At 43.0% G+C, this 27,984-nt stretch overlaps 4 protein-coding genes across 7 annotated transcripts; 1 reads left to right on the forward strand and 3 right to left on the reverse strand.

Moving 5' to 3' along the window:
* Positions 1–1,062: 1,062 nt before the first annotated feature.
* LOC108144688 (sphingomyelin phosphodiesterase) lies at positions 1,063–8,464 on the reverse strand. 2 transcript variants are annotated; one of them, XM_017269754.2, is made up of 7 exons: positions 8,045–8,464; positions 4,189–4,334; positions 2,811–4,128; positions 2,543–2,751; positions 2,186–2,480; positions 1,943–2,128; positions 1,063–1,508 (listed from the first exon to the last, which is right to left on the reverse strand). In XM_017269754.2, exons 2-7 carry the CDS (start codon positions 4,274–4,276, stop codon positions 1,451–1,453), a joined length of 2,154 nt encoding a protein of 717 aa, XP_017125243.1. In that variant the 5' UTR covers positions 4,277–4,334; positions 8,045–8,464; the 3' UTR covers positions 1,063–1,450. The 2 variants fall into 2 exon arrangements, with proteins under 2 accessions (XP_017125243.1, XP_017125242.1); XM_017269753.2 differs by having other exon boundaries at positions 1,063–1,701.
* Positions 8,465–9,183: 719 nt separating this feature from the next.
* On the reverse strand, positions 9,184–11,964 carry LOC108144240 (gastrin/cholecystokinin type B receptor). The gene is made up of 3 exons (XM_017268919.2): positions 11,397–11,964; positions 10,577–10,927; positions 9,184–10,429 (listed from the first exon to the last, which is right to left on the reverse strand). The coding sequence occupies exons 1-3, from the start codon at positions 11,763–11,765 to the stop codon at positions 9,551–9,553; spliced, it is 1,599 nt and encodes a 532-aa protein (XP_017124408.1). The 5' UTR covers positions 11,766–11,964; the 3' UTR covers positions 9,184–9,550.
* A 135-nt stretch (positions 11,965–12,099) lies between these two features.
* On the reverse strand, positions 12,100–27,425 carry LOC108144828. Of its 3 annotated transcripts, none has more exons than XM_017269964.1 (8): positions 27,188–27,425; positions 25,489–25,861; positions 15,454–15,539; positions 15,106–15,361; positions 13,829–14,507; positions 13,631–13,764; positions 13,010–13,150; positions 12,100–12,954 (listed from the first exon to the last, which is right to left on the reverse strand). In XM_017269964.1, exons 2-8 carry the CDS (start codon positions 25,785–25,787, stop codon positions 12,789–12,791), a joined length of 1,761 nt encoding a protein of 586 aa, XP_017125453.1. In that variant the 5' UTR covers positions 25,788–25,861; positions 27,188–27,425; the 3' UTR covers positions 12,100–12,788. The 3 variants fall into 3 exon arrangements, with proteins under 3 accessions (XP_017125453.1, XP_017125451.1, XP_017125449.1); XM_017269962.1 differs by having other exon boundaries at positions 25,489–25,918; XM_017269960.1 differs by having other exon boundaries at positions 25,489–25,921.
* On the forward strand, positions 17,468–20,470 carry LOC108144827. The gene is made up of 2 exons (XM_017269959.2): positions 17,468–18,483; positions 19,044–20,470. Exons 1-2 carry the CDS (start codon positions 17,575–17,577, stop codon positions 20,250–20,252), a joined length of 2,118 nt encoding a protein of 705 aa, XP_017125448.1. The 5' UTR covers positions 17,468–17,574; the 3' UTR covers positions 20,253–20,470.
* Positions 27,426–27,984: the final 559 nt, after the last annotated feature.

The following is a 27,984-nucleotide window of genomic DNA, read 5'->3' on the forward strand; positions in this document are numbered from 1 at the left end:
TGCTGTCCGTGTGTGTGGGGGTGTGGGGGTGTGGAGTGTGGAGTGGGTGAGTGTGGGAAAACGTGCGGGTGTGGATGTGTGACAAAGGGATAATGACTGGCAGCCAGGATATCCCCACTTACACACACATCGCGCTGCGTGTCTTATCGCCAATGAAGGAAAACACGCACGGCCGCTCAGCAAGCTCAAGGCAAGGGCAACGGCAATGGCAACGGCAACGGCCACCAGGGCGTATTGACAACGACTTGGGTTTGCCCAGCGATTCGCCCTTTGTCGCTGGGTGCTGGTCCTGAAGTTTGCTCAAAGGACTAGCGTCGACTTATCCTGTGGGGTTGGGGTTCGAAATTCCAAGAGTTAAGTGCATTGCGAACAGGTAGCTGGGTATATTTTGTCCATATTATTAATAAGCTTAAACAAACATATTTTAATGTGTTTGATTTTGTAGTTCGGGGTGCTCATCTCATTGCCAATATCAACACAACAAACAGCGTCAGCGTGTAAAAATAATTGAATTAGATATAAGTTACAATTTTTGTTCAATATTAGCTTGAAAACAAGGCTTAGTTATTTTGCTAACTATTATTATGTTCGCTATATTCTCTAAATAATTAAATATTGTGCCACAGAACAAAAAATGTTTATACAAATATTTATTTGAAAGAAAATAATATAAAAACTTTTTTAATTAAAAGAGGTATAAATTGTGAATTTTAGATTTATTAATACGATTCAATAACTTTTTAAAATTGTAGATAAACAATCTTATTAAAAATGTTTACCTTTTAAAGCCTTATCAGTTTTTGAATCAACCGCCATTTTCCGATACATGGTGCCAATCACAGTAAATAATACTGTTATCCCTGCTATCGATAACTTTGATGTTTCATTAACATTTCCCGTAAACGCACTGTTATGTTAAAAACGGTGTTGACAAACGCAACAAGGCAATGTTTTACAGAACTGGTAGATTTGAATTTAAATTGCGCGTAAATATGTCGAATATCATAAAACCTTAATCAATTTAAACATTTAAATAAAACAACAAAAAGGTAAGAACGTTTCTTTGTTATATAAAAATAATTGCACTTTATTTATGTTAAACCCTAAAATAGCTTTACAATTAGGTGTCTAAAAGGTAATTTGTTCAACAATTTCCATAAGGTAAAAAGGCGCACCTGCCACGACCGAAATGCTTCAGCACGGGCAACAACAACGACTCGATCGATTACAGTTAAATGACTATTGTTCACTGACTCAGTTTTCGAGGGGCGTTTCAAAGGTTTCAAAGTCGTGGTTTTTTGTGCCGGGCCATTGGGTCATCATTGTGTTTAAATGTATACTTAGACAAATGGGATTTAAGCACTAGTTATCACATAGTAAACTTATGGGGTAGGTGTTGCATTGACTTGCATTCGATCCGGCGGATCGGAACAGATCGGATCGGATCAGCTCAGCGATATCCCAGCAGGTATTTGGGCAGGTAGGTGATGGAGGACAGCAGGCTATAGCTTTGCGGCAGAAGAAAGAGTTTCTGGGGTGAATATCTGGGTAATTTATTGTCATGGAAGCTATATAAAATCGTTATATGTACAGGCCTTAATCGATCAACCACCAACGTTAACAATCACCACATCGAGCGGGCCATAACCATCTGAATCTGTATCGTTGCTTGTCATCGGCACTTCCGTCCGATCTTGAGCGCTGTTTGATCATAATTTATTCGATTTTTGGTTGTTGCATGAACCACACCAGTGCAGAAAATAAAATGTGTTTGTTATTATCGGGTAAAATTAAAATATATGAGTATGCGAAATGGTGAACAAACACACGAGTGACAGCATAAGGACTAAAAGCAAGTGATTACAATTACAATTACAAGTTGAATTAGATAAGAGCAACCGACACCAGAAAAACACGTAGCTATAAACTAAACAGTGCTTACGAGTTGGTCAGTCCCTTGTAGAACCAGGACTTCCAGGACTTGGAGGACTCCTCATCGATCTTGGACTCGACCTCGGCACAAAAGTGTTTCCGATCGTGGGAGCGTCCACTTCGGCAGTCGCAGATCAGTCGCTTTTTGCACTCAGCATCGCAGGTGGGTCGCGCCGGCGAGTTTTTCCAGTAGTATCTATTCAAACAAAATCCCATTAAATACAAAACTAAAATTTATAAAGCCAAAACCCACTTGTAGTACAGCTCGAATAGCTCTTGATTGTTGGTCAGCTCGTTGAGCAGGTTGTTCCAATCGCTGGGACGCAGGGCCTTCATATTGTACGCAGCTCTGGCTGTATACAGTTTGTACCAAATGGGATAGCCGTACAGATTGGCCTCCTTGAGGTTCATTATCCAGGACTCGTGATCGATGACCAGTCGCGTGGTGGAGTCATGATCACCGTCCACGTAATAGATCCGATAGCCAGGATTCAGATCGTAATATGGCGAAACAGAGGGTCCAATGTAAGCAATTCCATTGGGATGATCTGTAAAAGGGAAAATTGTTTAATTTGTATATAGTGTTGTTTCATGAGAAGGTTTTTATTACTCAAATCATGAGGATCGTAGAACATCTCAAACTCATCATAGTGCGTGTGGCCATAAAACTGAGCTGTCACAGTGCTCTCATAACGCGAAATGATTTTGTAGAAGTTGCGAGACCACACCTTCAAACAGTCCGAATGTCCTGGTGGAATGTGGCCTATGACGTGCACCTTTTCATTGGAGAACTCGGCACTTTGAAGCTCGTAAATAAACCTTTAAATTGAAGAGGTTTGTTAAGCAACTTGCTATATAATTAAAGTACTTTTTCCTACCATTGCAGTTCGGTGGCGGGATCCGTGGAGTTGAGCAGTAGCCACCAGTTCTTGTTGTTGCAGTAGTTCATGTTCAGCGAGATGATCCGGAAACCTGGACGCACCAGCACGGAATAGAAGGCACCACGCCGCACCGTGTGAGTCACACTCTGGGGCAGCCACCTTCGCCACTGGACATCCAGTTCGTCGTAGAGCCAGCTAATGGAGATGTCCACCTGGTTGACATATGGCGGGGGAAAGCTATTGACCGGAGCACTTTCGTGGTTACCCAGAGCCGGGAAGATGGGCACTCCGGGGAACATTTCCACCATCTGCTTGACGGTCTCCTTGATGATGGCCAAGTTCTCCTCCTTCGTTTGATTCCACACATCGTGGGGCGGCAGATCGCCCGTCCAGAGGATGTAGTCAATGTCCTTATGGGTCTCTGCGATATGAGACAACATGTGATCCACAGTCCTCTTGGGGGTATCGCATTTCCGGTAGTCTCCCCACTTTCCGGCAGCTGCATTCGGCGTGGCAGGACGACCGCTGCTCAAGCGGCAGCAAAGTGGCTCATTGCAATCCGCATTGGATCCCTCCGCATAGTGGGGATCATAGTGGGTGTCCGAGATGTGCAGGACCTTGAAGAAGGGCGCCGCCTCCAGGGGAATGGGCAGATCAGCCAGTCGTGGTGGCTTCGGCACCGGCGGGAAAATCACCTCCCACTCGTGGTACGGATTGTAGACATCGGCACAGCCATCGCCAATCACAAAGCTACACAGCTCATCGGGACTGAGGTTGACCCTCTTCAGCACGTATATCAGCTCGCTGCCAAAGAGCTGGGCCACGCCCTGGCAGACGCGGGCACTCTGGATGTTCAGATTGGTGCAGTAGTCCGTGATCATGCGGATGAGCTCCGCGTCCGTCTTGCCCGACTGAATCTGGTGCTGCAGCATGCCGGCACCAGCTCGGCAGGCCGTGCAGGTCACCTTGGACATCACGCTGTTCTCGATCTCGAAGGCCACCTGCTTGAGGTTCAGCAGCTTCAATGCCTTGTCCACGAAGGGCGGATAGACCAGGCCATCTCCGCCGGCCACATCGTACCAGAGCATTCTGGAGCTGGCCGTTTGGTTCTGACGAATGTCCACCAGTCGTTGCAGGAACTCCGAGTCACCGCTGTCCATGGACAATGCGCGATGTGTGCGATTCGGGTGCAACATGGGCTCCAGGTGGGGCTGAATGCTTCGCGGCTGCTCCTCAATCACCCAACGCTCCATCTCCGGCTGCGTCCAGTTGATCCGCGGCTTGAGATGTGTGAACAGAAAGGGCAGGGCTGCAACTGAATAGATATATTTAACATAACCATTGATTTCGGAGACAACCCTTTGGATTTACTTACCATCTGCCAAAGAGAGAACTGCGAGTAGGGCCAGGAAGAGCCAGCGGTTTCCCCTGGGACTCGGCCACGGCGGCTGTTGCTGTGTCATAATTCGGACAACCAGGTTAAGTTGCCTCTGGAGCTCCACAGGTAGCAGGCGGCTTGACCTACATTCCAGGGTTTACCCGAAAAAAAAATAAAATAATAACAAGCGGAGACAGCAAATTGGAGAGTCATTATTTTGTGGAACGAGTTTTATTACGGCGCTTTTTTGTATAAGTAAGTAAGAGTATGTGCAGTGGCTCATCAACGTTTTTGGTTTGTTTTGGTTTTTAGTATGCAGTTTCTTTTTCTTTCTTTTGATTTATGGCTAGTACCATTAACATTTATGTAATGCAGAGGACAGGCTCATAAATAAACTGGCTGTTGGTATAACTTTTAAATACTTCACTGTGGAGTTGGTTACTACTCGTAGTCTAAGAGACAAAAGTTCGACATTTTCGTGAAACCTATAGATGTTGGAAAGCAATCGTTGGTATAGCAAAAAGAGGTTAATGTTTAATAAATATTTTTGTATCCAACAAAATACCCCATGCCCATCACATTTCAAAAGTCAAAAGTCCATGTCCTGCATTATTACATTTGATGCCATGATTGCGAGTACCAATCTTGTTGTGTCCACATCCTACTCATTCATTCAGCCATGAAGGTATCTCCACTGGACAGCCCATAAATTTCCCTCTGGCTTTTGTCGCATTATGTTGCCTGGCCACAAATCCTATGGCAGCAGTCATTTCCATACCCCAATTTCATGCCCCAACCCCAACCCCAATCCCGACACCGACACCGACCCCAACCACACCCCTTAAACACTTGACCTTTCCGATTGCTCGTCACTGGGGGGGATACAAAATCTAAATTTCAATTTGTGTGCGGGTGTTTGCCGCTTTCATCAACATTTGACAGCACTTAAAATCTCGTTAGCTGTAAATGGCAGACATGTTTGAACACCCACAACAACAGCAGCAATATCAGGAGCAGCAGCAGCAGCAGCAGCAGCAACATCAACAACAGCAGCAACAAACATGAGCAACATCATCAGCAAAGTCAGCGGCAATCGGGAAACTGTCACCTCCCGATGCATGTGGCATTAGATGGAATTGTTGCAGCGCATTTATTGAGATAGACATTTGTACATACATTTGTAGCTCCCTATTCCCAGGGACTTTATATCGAGAGTTGTTTGTTTAAAGCGTCGTCAAATATCACAGTCCCAGAGCTTTTACATCGTTTATTTACTGTTTTTCTGCTGAGATGGCCTTATCAAACTGCCTTATCAGCATCTGTCGGCAAGATGTGATTTGATGAATCCCTCACATATTTGCTGCCGTAGTTTTTATTTATTTTGTTTTGAACACTTGATTATCAAGCTGTTGTTGAAGGAAATGACTTTATCAGTGTGAACTACATAACGAGTTAAGCACGCAGTATAAATACTCAGTGTAAATACACAGGATTAAGGGAAGGCAATGTTAAATTAAGTAAAAGCTTAGATAAGGTTGTAAAAGGTATAGAATACTAAATACTGTAACTCAGCCTATAAGAAAAGGCTTAGTACCAATGGCAATTTGTATGCTAACCAATTCATAATGAAGGGGAAACTATCATTTTTGTTTTTGGCTATGTAGGTAAATCTATATGTAGTAAAAATCTATATTGCTTGTTTTTTCAAGCCAATTTTGTAAACTGCTTTTGCCATGACTAAAATTGACATTAAAAGATTATTATGCATTTTTTTTAATAATGTTTTGTGTCTTTGACCCTGACTCATCTTCAGACATCCAATTGATGGTTTACCCATTCAACGGCTATCACATGACACGATATAAAATAGCAGTCAAGTGCGAGTAAGCAAAACAACTAAAGCAAATTGATTTGTTTATGGTGGCGGCGGGCCTTAGGAGTGTGTTTTCGTGTTTTGAGTTTTGTTGGATTGTCGGTTTGCTGGGGGGCACATTATGCAGCGGGCTCAATGCCATCCAATTGGCATAGCCCCGCCAAATCGGCCGACAATGCCCCATCTATAAGCCAGGCACTCAGACAAAAGTGTCGCGCGAAGGTACATTGGCCTCCCGGGAGTGAAATCGTCGCCGTCTTGTATTATTTTCAGGGGGGGTACAAAACTTTTTATTTGCCTTCGTCATTCGAGCGAAAATCGAAAGTGTCTGCTCTAGGGCGAAGTTGGGTTCAAGTAAAAATGCATTATTAACACATTTGATGGCGGGGCAGCAAACTCGTTTCGCGGACAAGGTTAACCGAGGACAACACTAATTTCCAGCTGAATGCAGGTCAAGTTACAGCCATCAAAAGCGCCTGAACCCAGCGACATAACAAAACTATCAAAAGTTAAGCTTTCGTTAGACCGGTTTTTTAGCGTGTATAGTTTACACCTGCAGCACGTGGTCAGAAAAATGGATTTTTGGCACACACACACACACACATCATCTTGATGCGACGGTTCTGTTCAGCTTTCTCATTCAAAATATGTTTAAGTCGCATTCATTCAGGGCACGATTACTCCCAAAAAAAAAAAAAAAAAACAAAAAAGGGCCTCTTAACAACGCAACGGTAAGTCGGGAAAAAAATGTATACGCACCCCGAAAAACTTTCACTTTCTTTAGAAATTATTTTTGATAATATAATTTCTTCTTTCCCTCGCCTTTGTTATTTTGGGTGGCCGAACATGAAAACGCTCTGGCATGTGCTAAATGGAGTGGGTCGTCCCACACCCAAGCACACAAGAAATATACACACAAAATATACAGCTTAAGTCATTCCATCCAACAATCTTGTTGGCTTTGCTTTGTTTTTAGTGTCTATTGTATAACGCTGCAGTCGCAGTCGCGGTCACGCTGCATGTAATGTTTTAATGAACATTTCTGGTTTTATAATAATTAGGAAAGAGATGGGAGAGCGCCAGATGAAAACGAAAGTGAGTTTCTTTTCTTTTCCCAGCCGCAAATTGGTCTATGGAAATTTTGGTGAGCTATTTACGCCGAGTGATCGATAGTTTTTAATTGATTTCATAAAAGAAAGCTTCGAACGCGAGAATGCGGGTAAGAATTAACCCATTTTACACGTGCTATCACGTTTACAAATAAACACACGTTGACTTATGGTTTATTTAAGGCACGTAAAGATTAGAAAAGTAAATTATTCCAATCTTCCTCTTTAAAGAGTTTTCGAGCTTCCATCGTCGCCAGCAATTTAATATTCATGGTCAATCTTGGGCAGTGCGTGTGCCTTATTTGCCATTCGTATGTACGAGATGGCCAGTGGCCAATGGCCAATGGAACAGCCTCGTCATGACCAAATACTGGCCTATTTATTTGTTTTTGTGGCCCGAGTGTTTTGGTTAGCGGGGGCTAATTAAACATGCAGCCAAATAGCCATATAGCCATATAGCCACTCATCGTACCTCAAAATACCTCAAATACAGCGAACTGCACGCAAATAGAAACGGAAAATAGAATGCCAAACGAAAGCGTAAAGCTGCGTAACCAGAAGATTGAATTGGGACTGACTATACATTCATATATAGATACTGACGCCTTAGAATGGGCCGCGAAAAGTGAAACATCGTGGAGATTTTGCAAGACGGTCTGCGCATGCGTGACAAGGTAGTATATCTTACAAAGTGAAATGCGCAAACGTGTTTTTCCTGACGCCGCGTTGCTTCTGACGAAATGTGTAACAGTAAATAGTAAACAGTAAGGAAAAACTAAAAAAGAGTAACCAACTCAACAGGTTTCGGATCAAACCGAACCAAAACATTGACAAAAGCCGCAGACTTTGCATGGATTGTAGTAGTAGTTACCTGTCCCGAAAACTGCACAATCAACGAACTTTCGTTCTTGACCCGCCTTTGTTCTTTCGGTTTATGTTTTCTGTTTTCTTTCTTGCTTCCTTTCTTCCTTTCCTTTTTTATGTTTTTTCTCTGTTGTTTGCCACTTTTTCTTTCTTATAGTTAAACACTATTTATAGACATTAAAGTGCCATAATTCGCAGCTCTGCCTCGCCGATTGGCCTCAATTATTTGCGATTCATTTGTTTGGCTCACGATTTTCTACAATCGCTCAATGCGATCCGAACTTATTTCTTTTTTGGCATGCACTCCACACTTGTCGTTTCTTCTTCAGCCGAAGATTTCACCCGCCGCACAGCGTTCATTCGCGTTTTCCCCGCTGATTAAATTCAACCGCTCGCCGCGAACCGCCAACAATGAATGGCTAAAATCGCAGGCTACCGACCACAGTGCACAGCTTTTGAGTCGAGCTTTGAGCTCTGCAGCTGATAAAAGTTCATGGCTCTCGCCGGAGAAAAGAAGAGAGAGTACTGTTCAGATCCGAATGAACAAACGGAGAGAGCTTTCGCCATATAGCTAAGGTCTGTGGCGTGCCCAACTTTTGTCAATTAATATGATTCAGCCTTATCGCTCTTTAAAATTGGCCAACTATTGTTCCGAAACGGAAGTATCTAGTATTGAATGTTTGATATAGATCACGATGCATTGTTTCGGCCACGATCGGCTGACTTTTTAATGTGTGTGCTTAATTAAAAGCATTGTTCATTTGAATTCGTTTTAATTATTAGACTTTTTTTGGCTATACTCGTGTAGAAGCTAGTTGAACTGGGTATATATTTCTAGTATTTGTCATTAAATACAATTGTTAATTTTGTATAATGAACAAAATATAGAAATATATTTTAATTTAAGAATATATTTTTTATGACCTTTTTTTTCTAAGAATTAGTTTTGGTGAGAATTCGTCAAAATTGTATTATTGGTGTTAACGCTCAAAAGCTGTTTATATACATTTGATAATGTGTATACTTTTAGAGTTCTTTTATCGAAAATATTATTTTTTTATTAAGCAATTATGTATAATTGAATAAAATTTAAACAAAATATATAGTATATATACTGTAGGAAATAAAGTTTATAATAAGCTGAATAAGTGCATTTGGTTGTACATAAACACAATTTAATTGTGGCCACTTTGCTTTTGGTTTTTCAAATGTTTCAAATTGGGCTTCAGTTTTTGCTGCGATAATAACTTAGACCTTCTCTGATCTTGATTATGCTAAGTGTTAATGGTTAGTTAGTTGCCAACACCCATTCGCTTTTTTCCTCGTTTTTACACGTTTAATGAGGTACATAATATGTGCGCTCATATGTGTATCTATAGGTGATATACCCACCGTGACAAGTCGCTTTTTGCGGGGCTGGATCCATCAATCAAGTTCTGCTAACCGTTGGCTCCCGTATCCGACAAAACGACAAACCGACAATCCGAGTGATTTATTAGCATACGGTGGCCTATCAGGCGGAGGACTCGATTGACGCACTCGACGAGTCATCGCACTGCTTGTAGATGGTGAACACTTCCCGCTTGAAGGTCAGGAATCGCCGCAGGCTACTCGGATCCGGCTGCACTTCGCCGGAGATTTGATCTGGCTGCTCCACATCCCGGATTACATTGTTGGTGGGTGGTGGCACATCCCGGCGGGTTGGATGGCATCGCCAGGTGAAAGTGGGCGGACGCAAGCCGCAGCAGCACCTGCTTTTGTCCATTTGATCCTCGGGCATGGTGTTCTGAACTTCACCAGTGCCACAGCCAAAGAAACGGCGAACTTTCTGCTTCACCAGCGACACTGTGCGTATGGTTTGGGTGAGGAAGGTGTAAAAAATCGGATTCAATGCACAACTAAACAAGTTTAGTATGCCAAAGCTGAAGTACAGCAGCCAGTCGATGGGCTCCGAGTAGGAGCCATAGAGCCGCATGATCAGGAACACCCAGGCGGGCAGTCGCAGGCAGATGAAGACGGCCATCATGAGGAGCACCACCACTACCATCCTCCGATGTCTGGCCTCCCTGGCCAAGGCAGTAGCTGTGCTCCTCTTTACATTCACAGGAGTTATGGGAGTCTTGGGCGGCAGCGTGCTCTTCTCCAGCGCAAATGGCAGGTCCACACCCACGGCACTGACCAGGGTGGTGGGCATCAGGAGGTCTCCATTCACATGTCCCATGGACTTGAACTGACCCTCCTTGGGCTCCTGCTCCCGGACATGCTGCTCCTGGTGGAAGTGCCGTCGCAGCCACAGCTGCCTGGCAATCGTGGCATTCAGCCAGAGAAAGGACACTATGCAGGGCAGAAAAATCAGGGTGAACAGTATGACGTAGTAGAGTCCAACATCGTGCTGAAAACGGGATATTTATAGAACTGCATTAATTGTTTTCCACACACACACACACAGCTGATAAGATTAGGAGAACATTAATTCAGCAAGTCAATCCCCCCCTTAATCGCTGTCAGCTATTAAGTGATAAACTAGTCATTGACTCACGTCCCCGGCCACACACATATGGGCCATTTCCAGCTCGGTGACCATCAGTTCCTCCGGCACTGGGGTGTTCCCCTGCTCCCCACTCTCCTCCGACGAGTCCTCCACGTCCAGCAGGAAGATCACCTTGTACGCGTAGATCCCCAACAGCGGACCAGATGACCCGATCGCACAGGCCCAAATGAGCAGCATGCTCAGGCTGCTGAAGCGGATGTCGGGGCTCCAGAAGCCCAGCACGGGTCGCATCACGGCCAGGTAGCGATCCAGGGCGATGGCCACCAGGGTCAGACTGCCGGACAACACCGATGTGGTGGTTATGAAGGGCACGAACTTGCACATAAAGCCGCCAATGGTCTGGAAAGATTAATGTTTACTTTGTTGTGGAAGTCGAGTATTTACAAAAAAAAAACAAACAATAAATAAACATTACATTACTTTTTTACATTTTTAATAAATAAGCAATCCTTAACTGTACAAAATATTTATTTTTTATTTCTTTTATTTTTTATATTCCTACTCATCTCGCTCATTTATTTGCAAATCAGTTTATATGTCCTAAAAATCTCTCTTTAAAAAAATGTACGAAATATATAAATTCAATAAAAAAGTTAAGGATATTTATTTCATAAAAGTTTAATTTTAAGAGCTATGTTATAACATTTATAATTGGAACATAGATTTGTTGTTATGGCTAGGACTCATATCAACCAATCTCTGTTCAAACTAGAAAGGTTATAACATAGCTCTTAAAATTAAACCATTATATAGATAAATATACTTGATATACAGATCACACTTAGTTAACCATGTTTTTTCCACTCACCCAAAGCTGCAGATACTCTGCGTTGAACTGTGCCATGTAGGACACGGTGCAGAAGACAGTGGATACGAGGTCACTGCAGGCCAGGGAAATCAGGCAGGCTCGGAAGAAGGGTCGCAGCTTCCGGCGGGAGTTGACGTACAGGGTGCTCAGATTGCCGATAAAGGCCAGTAGGAACAGAGTGCCCACCACGGCGGAGAAGGAGTTCCGCTTGAGGCGGTTCAGCTGGCTGAGATCCGCGACAAAGACGCCCGGATATGGGGGATACTTGGGGAACTGGGCAGCCGAACTCGGGGTGGCCTCGCCATGCTGGGCAAAGGCCCACTCTAAGTACAGCTCGAGCTGGTCAAAAGTGTAGTGGAGCAGGGCCATTTCCAGCTCTTGGCCCGAAAGTATGCCGCGTTAAGAGGTCCGGAGCTGAAAGCTTCCGCGAACAGACTGCCGACTGATTTATGGCCAGCGGCTGCCGATGGGTTTAATGCCTCACTATCGCCGGCCGCTTATCGTTCAGATGGCTATCCACTGTCGTCATTATGCGCATTGCGCACCTCGTTGCACACGCCATCATGACGATGATAAGGATGATTTCAGTGGTAATCACTCATCCATTCATGCCCCAAAAGCTTTTCGCGCGAGTAAAACACCTTGCGAAAATCACATTTTCTATGGCTGCGGTTTCACATTTATTTGCGACACTCTCCTCTCCTCATTTTTTATAGCACATTTGTTTATTGTCCTCCTTTTGGGTTGCATAAGTTCGGCTTCAAAAAATACAACGCTTTCAACGCACATATATGTATTCATAATGGTATATATCTAATGTAGGGCTAAATGTAAGCTTAATGTACAAAAGAACTTTACGGTTTACGGTTTACGGTTTACGGTTTAAACTTAACAGCAAAAGCCTATGAAAAACTAACTTTAAACTTTAAACGTTAAACTTTAAACTAGGAGTGCTAAGGCTAAAATCTAAAAAACGATTATCCGGTAAAGCAGCGTGGGAAAACCAATGAAACAGTTTATACAAACATTAACGGCTAGCTAAAAATTACAAAACTAAGCACTCGAATATACTTGGAATCAAATGGCAAATGGCAAACGGCAAACACAATCAAAAGTCACACGCACACACTCACTCGCACACACAACATTTGCCACGAACATCTGTATATATGTATATCTTTATATATATACATATACTGCATATAGTATATAGTATATGGAGCTAGGTGTATAGTCTTTTAACCAGCATAGTTTTTTGTAGGATAGTGTAGTAGTAATCGTAGTGAATAAGGTAGCTTTACAACGACGGATAGTTCAGTGTTTGTATTCGAAAATGCAGCGAAGCTTTTTGTTTGGGGGTTGTGGGGTATTACGACCAAAAACTCGTAACGCCTAGTAGAAGGACTCGTGGGATCCGTCCAGACATTGACTGGCCATGTGGAGGGTTAGAGCCTGGTAGGGCAGTGGTTTGCCCATGCTCAAGTTGGCGGTGACATAAACCAAGTAGCTGGAGCCAGGCATCAGGTTCAGAATGGTCTCCGTTTCGATGTTGTCGGGACTGTAAAATATACTCTTGTTATATATATTACTAAGTGGTCTATTCCGAAACCTACCTCTGCTGCCGCTCCCTACAAGTCATCCACTCAAAGTTCCTGTAGTGCTCCACCCGCTTGGGCACAAAGTCCATGCAGTAGTTGGTGGAGTCCACCACGCTGCGATTGCGCTGCGGCAGATTGAATACGATGATGCAGTAGCTGCAAGTTAAGGTAAAGAAAGATTTAATATATTAAATTTTTTAAGCAGTTGAATGTAATTGTTTAAATACACAGAAAAATAGTACAACTTCAAGAGTTTAAAAATATTGGACTTTAACTATTTAATTCGAGGTTTCTTTTTTACAAAATGTTTTTTAAGTATAATTTAATTTCTGTATTAAGTTAATAATTTTACTAAAAAAGCTGACATAGGAACGATCTAATAATTCATGGGAAAATCATCATAGCCTCACTGTTGTAAAATATATAAGTATAAAAATGAGAATATAAATCTTATAAAGAATACTAAAGTTTAGCAAAAGCTGCAAGGGATTATAAACTTCAGCTTGCCGAAGTTTCCTTTTTTGTAAAAGTATAACACTATTCAATGACAATTCGGATGACAATTTCAGAAAATAGAAAGGTAACAATTTTTCTATGTTGCTTTTACTTGAGTTTTAGTTCCATGTGCGGTCTTACCTCAGCTCGCGTTCATCGGGTGAGCCATTCCATGCGATGGTGGCTCGATTGCACCTCGTGCGGACATTGAAAACACTGGTGTTTTGCGGCAGCTCCGGTAAATCCCGGAACAAAGCCTCGCTGCTCAGGGCCACCTGAAAAACAAAGTTATTTTTAGATTGGGGACTATTGTTTCGGAGCATAAAAGGGCATCCCTACCATCACTTTCTGCGCCCGCAACGCCTCGTCCTCGTTGCTGGGCTCGAATCTCATTAGATACCGCTCGCCTGGTGACACGCCCTTTTGCCTTATGTACGTGGGGCTGTAGAAGGCCTCGGTTCTTCCCACCTCGTTGCGCTGGCGCAGCAACTTCACCCGAATCTCGCTGCCGGAGCAGGGAATCAACAGGTGGCGCATGAAGGGCTCCTCCGCCTGGCGTATCGTCTGTGGCACCTTGAAGCTGTACACCTGTTTGCCGTGCTGTCCGCCGATCTTGAGCTGCATCAGAGCCTGCTGCTTGAGGGCCAGCGGTTGGGTGCGGTTGAAGTTCACCTGGCTGCTGGCCAGCGGAAATGTGAGGTTCTGGCGCGTCTGATGGATGCCGAACAGGTCCAGTTGGTAGTTGCTCCTGGGCAGAAGTCGACGCAGCATCTGCTGGCGTCTCTTTCCCGTGCACACGATGTGCAGGTTCTGTCGGGGATTCAGACGTCTCTCCCGCAGAGGTGGTGACCCCCAAACCAGGTCCATGGGGTTGCCACCGGAGCAGCTGGCTGGCATGGATCGCTGACCCACGTACGCGGACACGGCCTGGCAGAAGTTGGCAAAGCTCCTCCGTGGAGCGTCCATCGCAAGTCGCTGGATCACCAGGCAATAGTGCATGACGTGGTAGTCAAACTTGCTGAAACGATTCAGGGTAACTCAGGATGAGAAAATACTAAGTACAACAATTGCTGTTAAGGGACTAAATAACACACACCAAAACTAATAAATACCTCATAGACATTAAAAAAAAATGTGGCTATGTTGCTGTATATGTAAATAATAAGTTCATTAATTGCATATAAAAATGTCACGAAAACTTGTATTTACATATTAAAATTAAATTAAACAATAATAAAACTGTTTATATCAACAAACAAATTACCCGTTTTTGTCTAACATTTATTGAGGCTTTAACTTTATGGCAAGGCTTTCAACAACTTTTTATATCAATTTCCATAAAATTTTATATGCGAAATATATACTTACACTCGCGTGCCTATGAGTATAAGCATACATTTCAAATATTAACATTTGTGATACCACAAAGTAATTCAGCTTTTGCTTAAATGGGGTCACATGCACTATATTGGTAACGTTGAAAAAACAATCGTCTTACAAATGCTAAATAACGTAGTAACAGCCAGGTATTTAAAAATATTTACTCCCTTTATTGCATTGTTTATTTGACAGTCAAGTGCTGCCTAATTTGAGGAATTACTCCGCCTATAACTCACCTCCTGTCCCACTTGACGATCATCTCGCGTTTCCGCACGCGGTTCTGGGTGCGGATGGCGATCCGGTGCGCGGCGGTGGCATTGAGCAGCGGCCAGTCGTGCTGCGGATGCTCCGCGAGGGCGTCCACCTTGAGGGCTCCCGAGTGGCGGGCCTGGACAAAGAGGTCGTACTGGCCGCGCAGGGCGCAGGGCAGCACCAGACTGCCCACAGCCACACCTGGACCAGGTGCCACTGCCGCCGGCCGAAGGAGGTTTCCTGCAGAGGTGGTTGGGTTGGGTTGGTTAGGTGGGGGGTGCAGTATTCTGCGTTCTGGGTTCTGAGTTGCAGGCCCAGAGAGGCGGACTTACCTGTCTGATTGTAGTACATCTTGCGGCCCACGGGCGCCGAAAAGCGAATCGTCAGCGGCGTCGAGTCGTTCAGGTTCAGCACAAATCTGCAAAACGAGATGAAGTCGGCTTTGAGGGGCGGAGTAAGTGAGCTGTTAACGCCCTTTGTCAAAAACGATGACACTAAATTATCACACGCAATTTGTTTTGCCGCCTGTCTGGACCGAACTGAACCATATGAGTCAGCGGCTTTTGGCCATACTCTGACCCAAAGGGTCAGTCGGGAGTTGGCCCCAAAACACATATCCAAGATATAAATAGTCAAGGCGAAATTGTAGAAAAAGGTCTAAGATTTACAAAGTAAATAACTAGTAAAGTCAATGAAAAAAACCCTGATTAAAAGAAGATTCAAAGACTATTCAAATCTTTAACTTAAAGTCCTACAAATCTTTGTATGTAAGAGGACACTTTCTTTAGAAATGTAAAATAAAAATAATAATGAAATAAAAAAATACATCAAATAAATTTTTAAAACACACTAAAGTTCTAAAAAATCAAAATAAGTGTTAGTTAGTCTACGTTACATTTGGGATCCCTTCCTAAAACCATTAATTTGTATTAAAGCGCTAAATTGTGAAAACAAATTTATTAATAATCCTGCGATCTTGCCTTTGGAAGTCCTAACATTTGTCGTCCTTTCATTTATCTTTTTTAATGTTTCGAGTTTCTTATAGGCATCAAGAAAGAGTATCAACCTTTTGACTTCTCACTTCCTTTTCGAAACTTTGTTTATCCATCTTCTCGCCGATGCTGTTGCAACTTTGTTGCAGCCAAAGATTAAGTTCAAGTCCCTTGGGCAGTGGCCTTCTTTGCTCAACTTGCTGAGTTTTGTATTGTAATTAAATGCGAAATTTACGAGCAATATTTCTAATGACAAACAGCTAAGACAAATGAGCTCGCCGATACGAAACACCCACATGGATTCGCACACAGATTCGCACACGAGACAGCCGGACGCAAGGATGCGATTTGCAGCAGTTTCCAGCCATTTGCAACCATTTTCAGCCATTTGCAGCGAGGAATGCGAGGAGGATGGCCGTTGCAGCAAATGACTCATTGACTTGGCTTATGGCCGGCCATCTCGAGTTTTATTTTTATGACCGGCTACTTCCGGCCAACGCCATGCCCCATCATCATCGTCATCCCCCGCAAACCGGACAAACAGAAGTTAGTGCGCCATATAGCTATACAGCTATACAAGTACAGCTATATAGTCGTATTTTTGGCCGCCCTGCCAAAAGGTTCGGATTGATGGAGTGTTTTAATGCATTTCGACCATTGTTGGCGGCGGCGCCGATGCGACTGAGCAAATATTTGCTTTAATTTAAGCCTTGCATGTTGCAATGGCGATTGTTTGCTGTTGTTGGGGCCATCCTCGTTGTCGGCACGATGACAGCAGTCAATTATACAAGGCAAACATCGGGCAAAGGCGAGAGTTGAATGCGCTCCTCCGAAATGATTTAATGCACTTCCACCAGTAAGTGTTTAATGGGTTTAAAAGGCTGGGATTATCATATTATTGCGAATTACCAGGGAATTCAGGACTCTCTGATATGGAGAAATCACTTAACAGCAAGGGTTTTTATTTCTAGACATAGTGATTAAAAATTGGAATTTTAAAAACAAATACTATTGAATTAAACATTTTATATTTGATGAATATGTGTAACTCTTAATCATATAATTATATACAATGCATACTAAATTGCTTCATTTAATATTAAAAAAATATTTAATTAATGTTCTTATTTGATTTAATACATTTTATTTAAGTTTAATATGGTTTAAATTTGAATTTAATTTTTAAATGTTAAATTTAAATAACTAAAAACCGCAATGGATAAAAATCTAAGCTGAAAATATTTACTTTGAGTAAAAAATAAGTAGCAGATACATATTTGTTTACCAATGCACTTCTCTAAACTCAGTAAGCTTTCCCATTTTTTTTTTTTTGAAGTTTTTAGCCTTTATGAAGTGATGTACCCAAAGACTTAATGGAAGGGTATTCTTTACATCACATGGCCAACCAAATTCACACCCATCGCAGTTAATTCGCAATTGTGCAACGTGACAGACCCAATAATGTGGTGGAACTATCTTAGTGCCATCGTTTTTCTTCTCCAGCTCTTTGACCTGGCTCAGGGAATAGTGAATCCCTCGAACGAGACGGCCGGCACGGTGATCTTCATGCTGCCCGCCAAGGACTTGGGACCCGATGTGTGGAAGGCCGGAGTGGATTGCCTCGATAGCTTCGCTCAGATCTTCTTCTATCGCAATCCGGTGGAGCGCTTCACCAGAGCCTACAACCTGATGTTGGCCCACGCCTTCAACCTGTCCAGTCCAGCGGATCAGATCCAGGAGGGATTCAGCAAGCGGATCAACGAGGCAGCCACCGATCCCGGGGAGCCGCATCGGCAGGAGCTCTTCCAGATGCGCGTGGTCAGCGATCACAAGGTCAGGGAGAAGACCAAGAATATGGGTGAGCTGATCCTCACGGACAACTATGTGATTGTGGTGGACTCCGTGGAGCGACTGCTCGGCCTGATGGCTCGCTACATCAGCAAGATGCGCTCCTGGAATCCGGGTGCCCGCTTCCTGGTGCTCTTCCACAATCCCGGGATGCGCAATCGTCCTTGGCACGTGGCCTCCCAGATCTTCAACGAGCTGATGAGCAGCTTCTACGTCCATCGAGTGGCCCTGCTGTATGCCAACTCCTCCACGGATTACAACCTGCTCGTGAACGACTACTACAGCAACGTGGACTGCCGGATCCTGAATGTCCAGAGTCTGGGCCAGTGCCACGATGGCCAGCTGTATCCCAGTCCCAGTGCCGTGCACGCCTCCATGCTGGACTACGTTTCGGGCTTCAGTCCCCGGAACTGCACCTTCTTCGTCTGCGCCTCCATCTCGGCTCCCTTCGTCGAGGCCGACTGCATTGTGGGCCTGGAGATGCGCATCCTGGGATTCATGAAAAACCGACTAAGCTTTGATGTGAGCAACTGATATTTTTCAAGAAGACTTTTTATATTTTAATACCTGAACTATTAAATTAAATTTGGAGCTAAATCAAAACTAATTAAAATGCATATTAAACAAATAGGTTCCATTTTTTACCTATGTTCTCAAAATTCAAACATGTTGATGTTAAAACACCTCAATTAGCATTTTTGAATGATTTTATGTTTCACTTAAATTTCATAAATAAAATGTTGTATTCAATGGCCAGATATTTATTTATATTATTATTTAATATTTATTTTTCCTTTCCAACTGCTATTTAAAAAAACTGAAACATTTGTTAGCTTGATCGCTGATGCAAAGATTTTAAAATGGTTAATCTGCATGGACAAATGTGGTTAGTTCTTTAAATGAAGAATAAATAAGGCAATAGAAATGTTGGCTTGCAAGCCTCCTTAAAGATCCTTAGAGGCCACAAAATTACTAATGTTTCTAAGTACTTTTTCCCAGAATAAGGTGATAATTGTTTAATCTTTCAAAGTTTTCATAGCCAAAGATAACCCAATCTTGTAATCATTTCTTTCCCAACCCAGGTAAATCAGACGTGCAGTTGGGAGTCGCGTGGCGAGATGGACAGTGCTGGCAACTGGAACGGCCTGCTGGGAAAGGTGACGGACAACGAGTGCGACTTCATAATCGGCGGCCACTATCCGGACAACGAGGTGGCCGACTTCTTCTGGGGCTCCGATACCTATTTGCAGGATGCGCACACGTGGTACGTCAAGTTGGCCGAAAGGCGACCCGCCTGGCAGGCGATGGTCGGCATATTCGAACCCTTCACCTGGCTGGGCTTCATCCTGATCCTCGTGATCAGCTGGCTGTTCTGGTTTGCCCTGGTCACTGTTCTGCCCGAGCCCAAGTACTACCAGCAGCTGAGTCTCACGGCCATAAATGCACTGGCTGTTTCCATATCGATAGCCGTTCAAGAGCGGCCCGTTTGCGAGGCCACGAGGATGTTCTTCATGGCCCTAACACTGTACGGCCTGAATGTGGTGGCCACCTACACTTCGAAGATGATAGCCACCTTTCAGGATCCCGGCTACCTCCAACAACTGGACGAATTGACGGAGGTGCTGGCCGCAGGGATTCCCTATGGCGGCCACGAAGAAAATCGCGATTGGTTCGAGAACGAGGACGACATGTGGATCTTCAATGGGTACAACACCTCTCCGGAGTTCATTCCGCAAACGGAAAACCTAAAGGCGGTGAAGCATGGCCACCGGTGCATCCTGAGCAACCGGATGTACACGATGCAGAGTGCCCTGGCCGATGACCTATACGCCTTTCCGCACAACGTCTTCAGCAGTCCACTGCAGATGATCATGAAGGCGGGTTTCCCCTTTCTCTTTGAGATCAACAGCATCATTCGACTGATGCGCGATGTGGGCATCTTCCACAAGATCGATGCGGACTTCAGGTACAACAACACGTATCTGAACCGGATCAACAAGATGCGGCCGCACTTCGCGGACACGGCCATTGTCCTGACCACGGAGCATCTGAAGGGACCCTTTGGCATCCTGGTGGTGGGCGTCTTCTGCGCCGCCCTCACATTTCTCGGCGAGCTAATGACCCGGCATTGGCGCTGCCAGCTGGTCACCCAAAGGAGCAGGCAGAGGAAGAAAAAGAGAAGAACGAGGAGGATGAGGAGGAAGCAGCCAAAGGATGGCCACTGGCAGCGCCAAGTTCAAGTGGCTCCAGTCGTACGATTTACGCCAGTCAAACGACGCAAAGTTTTCTAGGGACAAACAAGTCAAAAGTAAACTAACCCAAACTAACTCCCCTGCTGGCTGCGATAAAATTGACTCAATTCACATAAATTTGCAATTGAGAGACACTGACACTGACTTCATCCTCCATCCTCCATCCGCCATCCGCCATCCAGTGTCTGGTTGTCTCGTCTGGTCTAGGGTCTATACTCCATAGTCTATGGTCTGAGGTCTGAGGTCTGAAGTCTGGTCCGTGCCGTTCGGGTCGCTTCTGTTACTTTTCGCGCGAAATACTTAAAATCAGAGACAAAATTCTATTTTTGCAAGCAACAACCGATGGCGGGGAGACTGAGACAAAACACCCCTCGCCCTCCGCCCCCCTGTCGCCCCCAAAATTGACAATCAGCCTCAGCTTTCCCAGCTGCAGTGCAGTCGGAAAATTCGGAGCGAAAAACACAGATAAAGAACGAGTTAAGCAGATATCCCTATAAGTGGCGCATTCGCTGATTGCACAGTCGCCTTTTCGCTTAGCAAGTTACTTTACTTTGCTTTACTTAACTGCAGTGCAGTGCAGTGCAGTGCAGCCAAACAAATATCGCGCCAATATCAGATGGCACAAGTTTCGATTCGAAAATATCGCAAATGGAATTGGAAGTAGCTGCAAGGAGTAGGGACAACTTTTACAAAATTATGTGAGTTACAGCATATAAATTCGGTAATTTTCTTGGGATTACTTTTCAATCGGTAGTCGATTTCTAGGGGACACAAAATGGCTAGTTCTTTTTTATAATCCAGCTTAATGCAACAATATTTAAAAGTAAGTGAAGCAAATTAGTTTGGACTATTTTCAATTAAATTGATCTTTTATCTTTTTACAAATGTGTTTTATTTATTTATTTATTTTTCGGTAAATTTGAAGTAATTTACGTCTATACTGCATTACAAATATATAATAATAATATACACTGTTTAAAGAGTTTAGATACATATTATCCAAAAGGTTAAAGAATACAAATTCCAAAAACGCTTATAAAATACAAGATAAATATGCTACATAAATCAAAATAAATAGGCACTTTATTTGGTTTTCCAAAATCTATAATTCATGCGGCAATATACTTTAAGAATTCAAATTGAAACCTTGAGATATTAGATATTCCATAAATCAGAATTCCATGGAATTGTTTTGCCTCCTGCCACTTGTTGCGGCAATTTATCATCTGATTTCATTAATGGATCTTATGGCTGACATTGAGTGCCGGGGATTACTCATCCAGAGGCGGTGAAGTCAAGTGTAAATAGAGCTCACCCACTCACCCACTCACCCATTCACCCACTCACCCACTCAGCCATTCGCCCACTTCCCGACTCGCATTTCACTTATGATCCTGTGTTGTCGACGAAGAACATAACAATTATTTGATATCTCTATTATGCCCCGGCACACATTGATTTTGATTCTGTGAGTGATTCACGTCGAGAACAATGCGAACCAAAGACACACTCAATTACTCACACCGAAATGGGCACAGTGAGCACTTAGTGTCTGTAATTTGAAAATTGCTTTTCCCTTCCTCTATTTTTTTGCTATTTATTTTTTTTTTTTTTTTTTTTTGGGAAATTTTAGACTATTGAACTGTGGCGTTGATGCGTCGTCTTGCTGCGAACTCGTCTGACTAAGAGCGACGCCCCTCTGTCTGTTCTGTTTGGTTTGGTTTTGGTTTTGGTTTTGGTGTGGTTTATGTCGATTCCGATTCTTATTCTTATTTCTTATTCCGATTCCCATTCCTCAGCCGCAGACGGACTCAGTCTCGCCCGAGTATTTTCGTACTCAGTCAAGTGCTATAAATACTATACCCACTACTCTCGTAGGAGATCTTTTCTGGCGGCGCAAAATAATGACGACGATGTTGAGTTTGATGTTGATGTTGATGCTGATGCTGTTGCTGAGTTGATGCTGATGCTGATGATGAGGCATTGGTCATTGTGCGAAATTTTGATGCGCTGCAAGGTCTGCGTAATTTCAGTTCAAAACCAAAAACAAAATATAAAAAATACAAAAAACAAAATAAAAACAAGCAACAAAAAACAAAAGGAACAAAAAACGATACACACACACGGACAAAGAATTATGTTTCGTTTCATTTTATGGCAATTTGTTGTTGCCGCTGTTTGCTATGTGCTGTTGTTGTGGCTCCTTTGATGCGCTTACAAATAAATAGTTTCACGCCATAAAGCCCGGAGAAGGGGGCGGCGTGGGCGGGTTTTTGCCGAGTGTCGGGCCGGGCAATAAAAGTTGTTTACACCGCCTGAGCCTGCGGCGCACATAAAAATGCAACGCCAACAACAATCAAACAACAGCATCAACATATTAACAACATTCTGCCTTCATTCCCTACACAAATCGGTTGGGCAGGCCCATATACTGCAGGGATTGAGTATGTGACATTGCTCAAGCTGTGTTTAGTATCTACAAATTGGTTCTAAGCAAAAACACTTTCGTCTAAATTGACTAATATTATTAGAAATAATTTATAAAATTTTAAATTTACAAGACGAAATAAAGAAAATAAATTAAGTTGATGATACGCACAAACAGAATTAAAAAAACTATTGTTTGCTATTTATTTAAAGCAAAACTAACAATTTTGTTTTCAATTTTCAAACATTTTCTTTTACTTTTCTATTTTATTAAGTATTATATTATATATTAACCTTTTATTAAGAAGTTATAAGTCAAACAAAATTGTAATTTAAGTTTACAATAATTATGTTCTATACTTCAGTTAAAATTTAAACTGAAAAGTTGAACTTGGTAATTTCTTATACATGATATCATAAAATATTACAGAAAATCAATCATAGTCAAGTACCGAGAATATTCATTCTTTTTTTACTTTTATTTTTAAAAGCTTTGGGTAATTGTGATTTAAAAACATAACAAGTAAAACAAATTTTATTTTTATACAGAAAGTACAATATATAGAAACCCTTGTAATTAAAACTTTATTTTATTCTGTATTTTCGGTAATTTAAAACTAAATTTTTTTGGCCTCATCACTTTTTCAATGTAAATCATTAAAACTTCCATCTTGAAGGGAATTTCCTTAAAGTTAAATTTGTTTCAAATCTATTATAAGAGGTATACTCTAAGTCGAGTGCATTCCTTGCTAGGTGGCCACACAATCACCTTTCCGCCAGTTTTGGGGTTTGTTTTGATTTCAGGCCACTGACTGGATGCCCGGGTTGGGATGACTGGCTGCCGCTGCCACAACCAAACTACAACCGAAATCAGCCAAGCAGCGAGTGCCACAGGTGGCCGCAACGCAAGTGGCATATAGGCAACCGCGTCGAGAATGATCGACTTGCGACTTGCGACTGCAGATTCGAATGTGAATGCGAATCGGGAATTGTGAGTTGTGAATTGGGAACTGGGAACGGGAGCGCATATTGCGCCGTCGAATTAAGTCGTTAAATTAATATTTATGATTTGTTTGTGCAAAAATATTAACGCTCGCCTCTTGATTGGCGTATGGAAGGATACGCACGGGGCCACTGGGAATGAAATTAAGAATGGGAATGGCAATTGGGAATGAGAATGAGAATGGGAATGGCTTGCTGATTCTAGCAAAACGCTTAATGGCTGCACGCGCCATAAACGCGATTTTTGCTTCAGCTTCAGCTTGTTTGGCAGTGCCACCAACTCGCTCCTTTTCACACGCTCAGCAAACTGGGCAACTCGAGCCGAACGTCACGTACTCTGGTTCTGCATCTCGGATCTCGAATCTCGCAACTCGGATCTCCAGAATCAAGAAGCCCCCTCGAGCTGGTCACTCGATCTTCAGTTGGGCAATTGGAGCACTTTTGCTGGGTCGCGCGACTCTAATACACACACTACACTTCCAAACTCGAGAAAAAAACCAAGAAAACATGGAAAAAGCGAACCGAAAAAGGAGTTGACGACAAACCACGACATTAATTTGAATGTTTGCTGGCATTCTGTGGCAAATGATCAAGTGTTATACGAGTCGAGGGCTTCCAGTTTCCCTGCTCCACACACAAACACAAAAACAAAAACCAAACGCCCGCAATGGTTCGCACGTTCACTGGAGAAGATGAAAACTGAAATCCCCGAGGCCGGAGTCCAGAGTCCAGAGCCTAAGCGAAAACGTGACGGGCCTCTTTTGACCCAGGCCCAAGCTGCGGCCCAACGGAAACCAATGAAAATCGAAAAAAAAACAGAACGTTACTCATACGCCACGTGCAACGCAGCGGGTACAGTGGTGCCGAGAAATGCTGAAATCGGCCATTGTTGATAGGAATTTCTCAATGGGAAATATCAAAAGGGCTCTGAAAAATGTAATTCAAATAAAGGTGTGGGAGGAATTTTAATTATATGCTTTAAAAGCAAACGTATATTTGAGCAAATGGCAATTATTGACCGTAGAATCTGTAGAGATTTCTGGCTTACACCAAAAGTGTATACATTTTCTGCCTAAATATATGCTTATGAAATAAAACAAACCTAAATCTTATTATATCTAGTCATCAGTAAAATTATAACCAAAAATTTGAAAGTTTATTTACTTCGTATTGCAATGCATTTATTTAAATATGAGTATATTAATATCATCACTTTAAAAAAAGTACTATAGGTTATTTTAAAGCAACGCACTAAGTTTTTATTTATTATTGGCTTTCAATGTAGTCATTTCACGAAATTTAGAAGACTTCAATTCAGTGGATTTACCCATCAAAGCTAGCCCCGAACTTCCAAAATCGAATTAGAGGCTATAAAATGGTTGTTCCTTTTAACCTCCCCTAAAAAACTGATAGCTCAAAGTGGAACATTTGCCGTAATTTAAGAAGTTCTGGTATATAATCTGATGCCGAAGCCAGTGTGCGATGTGTGGCGGCAGCTGTAAGGGCCACAAAAGCTCGCACACTAGACAACAAAAAAAAGAAGTAGAAGAAGCGCTCCGAAAAACATAGAAACACACACATGCACACACTTATGGAGAACTGTAAAAAATCTGGCTGTGGATAGGTTTTTTGTTTGGCCAGCCACACGTCGTGGTTATAAATTATTTTTGTTGTTGCCCCAGGCTTCTTTTCATCTGCTGCTGCCGCAGAAGAAGAGAGCGAGGCGCCCCTAAGTTTGGCTCTGTCCTGGCCATCTTTCGTATTTGTTTGGCCGTAATTTGATTTGTGATTTGTGTGGCAGGCGGCGTCGCCATCGCACTTAGCCGTATTGCCGCCCCGTACTCACCGCTTCCTCTGCCGCTCCGCCAGTGCGATGTGCACGGGCACGTCCACGTAGAGGTCCTCCAGGTCGTCTATATCCTTCAGCATCTTGCGGTACCGCTGCAGCGAAGGACACTTCTGCGGCGCCACCGGCGTCGCCTGGACCGCCGGAGATTCGGAATCGCGATCGGGAATTAGAGGCGGTTGCAGCAGCTCCGTAGAGTCCAGAATGATGCGATTGCTGGCCAGCGGCAAGTGGGAGATCTCCGCCAGGAGCGACGGGCTGAGCAGGAGCAGCAGCAGTAGCTCCACTCCTGACAACATGGTTTTCCCTTTTTGTTCACTTTCTGTTCAACTACTCACTTGTTTAGTTCTTTTGATTGCTTCTCAAACTTTGGCTAGGTAAGACAATCTTTGAGTGCGTGTTTTGTTACTTGATTGCCCTAAAGTGGTAGCTGCTTTTTTAATAAATAAATGGTTTTTTATTGGGGTACTTTGCTCTAAAATTATGACTATAACTTGATACGTTCATTTCAGTTAATTCAATTTAGTTCTTGCCGAGCATGTTCATTAAGTGGTGGAAAATTTGATTGAACACTAAAATGTTTCAAATTGATTTACTCAATTTGTTTTAATTGAAGAGCATTTGATCATAAAAATCTACTCTTTTTCTAAAATTTTTAACTAAAACCTAGTTGTAGTACAAATTTAATTTTTAATTTAGTTCTGGCCTTTGCTCGTTTTAGTTCCGTTTTAATTATTTCGGTTTTAAAAAGGTGCAGCAATTTTTAAAGCTTTTTCATTTTACTTAATTAATTGAGCTAAGTGATCTTGCTAGCTTCTTTTAGAACAACATTAAATAAACTCTTAAATGTATTTTTTTGTTAGCAAGGACACCCAGAAACTTTTTAAGCCGATGGCTCGAATGGTAGCAAATTAAACTTGCCAAGTTTTAATTTACTTGGCTAGTTTCATTTTGTCTTCTTTTGAAATTCTCTGGCTTAAAATTCCACTCTATAACTTTATTAGTTCTTTTATACATTGGCTAAGATAGAAAACGTGAAGCTTCTGAAGGTCCTGTCTGTTCTGAAAAAAACAGTGTTTCGGTTCTAATCCGCAAATCCGAAAATCCGAAAATCCCGAAATACGAAGCCTTCGCAACGTCGTATCCTCCCCCTCGTTTCGTCTCCTGATTTTCTGTCCTCCGCACAATTAAGGCCTGTCAAACCTTTGACACACGTCGCCTGCTGTCCCTGCCCCCCACCCCCCAAAAAAAATACCACTCTTCCGCCCACTTTTCTTTTTTCAACGGCAACAACTTCTTTGGCCTGCCGTAATTTTGTCAAAAAAAAAAAGAAAAGAAAAAGAAAATATTTTTCTTTTGGGGGAGTAACGCAACGCTGTGCGTCGGCTTTTTGTTCTTCGGTGCTTTTTGTTCCCCTTGATTCCTCGCTTGTTTTTTGGGGGGGCGCCCAATTAATTGGGGGCTGCAGTGAATCGATTCTCGGAACTGTTAGATTTGCTAATTGCGCCTGCCCGCTGACCTTTCCCTCGGGCTCCCCTTTTAATTAAAGTTCTGCGTATTTGCGTGTGCCGCAACAATTGGCCAAGGGGGCGTGGCAAAAGGGCGGAGGGGGGCAGAGAGGCGGGGCGGTGCTGAAACACCACCTGTGGCTGAACACGAGCAATTAGCCGATGGCCCACGCACGCACGAGCACTCTTACTTTTTGGCAAGAAAAACAACACTTTTCATAAATCCGTATACGTATTCGTATTTTGATTTGTGGTCACACGCATAGTTGGGATACTTTTAGCGGGCTTTTTGCCGGGTTTCCTCCGGCCACCCGTACGTATTTTCCACTCGGAGCACACGCGACACGTTTCCCCCGGGTACGGAAGTTTGCTTCTTGGCCGCCGTTTCCGTCGGCGCTCGTCGTATGTTCTACGTCGTCCGTTTGCCTTGACGTGCAAACGCAAAATGCCCGAGAGTCGTGCGCAAAGAAAGCCAAAAAGCCCGAGCGTCGAGAGCAAGAAGCGGCTGCGCCGTCGACGTCGACGGAGGCAGCGGCGCAAGCAGCGGCAGCGACGCCGGCAGACGCCAAAGGAACGAAGAAGGCCCCAACAAAGTCCCGAAGACGGCCCGAAGTCTACCCCACGCACACACACACACAGGAAGACCAAAAAAATGCTGAAAAAACGTTGAAATCGAATGCCTCGACTTTCAGATACCCGCTAATCACAGTCTGATTCAAAATATATTGCATACTTACAGGTGTTTAGTGTCATATAATTTTAAGCAACTAAATATAATTATATTAATGGATTTTTATCAAATGAAGAAATCCTTTGACATAACTAACCTTTTTGCAATATTTAAAGTGTTTTTTTTTTTGTAGACGTTATGACTTTAAGATACCCAATGATATTAAAATGTATTGCATACTTACCTATAAAGTCCCACCATTTCAAAAAGTAATAATTTTTTAGTAACTGTATGGTAAGGAGATGAATCTTTGGCAAT

Source organism: Drosophila elegans, unplaced genomic scaffold, assembly GCF_018152505.1.
Source record: "Drosophila elegans isolate 14027-0461.03 unplaced genomic scaffold, ASM1815250v1 contig_183, whole genome shotgun sequence".
NCBI classification, from domain to species: Eukaryota; Metazoa; Arthropoda; class Insecta; order Diptera; family Drosophilidae; genus Drosophila; species Drosophila elegans.

Bases quoted from the DNA above. Each gene is read 5' to 3' on its own strand.
- LOC108144688 (XM_017269753.2), bottom strand. From the start codon at position 4,276: ATGACACAGCAACAGCCGCCGTGGCCGAGTCCCAGGGGAAACCGCTGG. The intron at 2,752-2,810 runs GTAGGAAAAAGT...TTCAATTTAAAG, and splicing joins CCCGCCACCGAACTGCAATG to GTTTATTTACGAGCTTCAAA. The intron at 2,481-2,542 runs GTAATAAAAACC...TCCCTTTTACAG, and splicing joins CTACGATCCTCATGATTTGA to ATCATCCCAATGGAATTGCT.
- LOC108144240 (XM_017268919.2), bottom strand. From the start codon at position 11,765: ATGGCCCTGCTCCACTACACTTTTGACCAGCTCGAGCTGTACTTAGAG. The intron at 10,928-11,396 runs GTGAGTGGAAAA...TAATCTTTCCAG, and splicing joins CAGAGTATCTGCAGCTTTGG to ACCATTGGCGGCTTTATGTG. The intron at 10,430-10,576 runs GTGAGTCAATGA...TCCCGTTTTCAG, and splicing joins ATATGTGTGTGGCCGGGGAC to CACGATGTTGGACTCTACTA.
- LOC108144827 (XM_017269959.2), top strand. From the start codon at position 17,575: ATGTGGTGGAACTATCTTAGTGCCATCGTTTTTCTTCTCCAGCTCTTT. The intron at 18,484-19,043 runs GTGAGCAACTGA...TTCCCAACCCAG, and splicing joins AAAACCGACTAAGCTTTGAT to GTAAATCAGACGTGCAGTTG.
- LOC108144828 (XM_017269964.1), bottom strand. From the start codon at position 25,787: ATGTTGTCAGGAGTGGAGCTACTGCTGCTGCTCCTGCTCAGCCCGTCG. The intron at 15,362-15,453 runs GTAAGTCCGCCT...CCACCTCTGCAG, and splicing joins GATGTACTACAATCAGACAG to GAAACCTCCTTCGGCCGGCG. The intron at 13,151-13,630 runs GTAAGACCGCAC...CTTAACTTGCAG, and splicing joins CCCGATGAACGCGAGCTGAG to CTACTGCATCATCGTATTCA.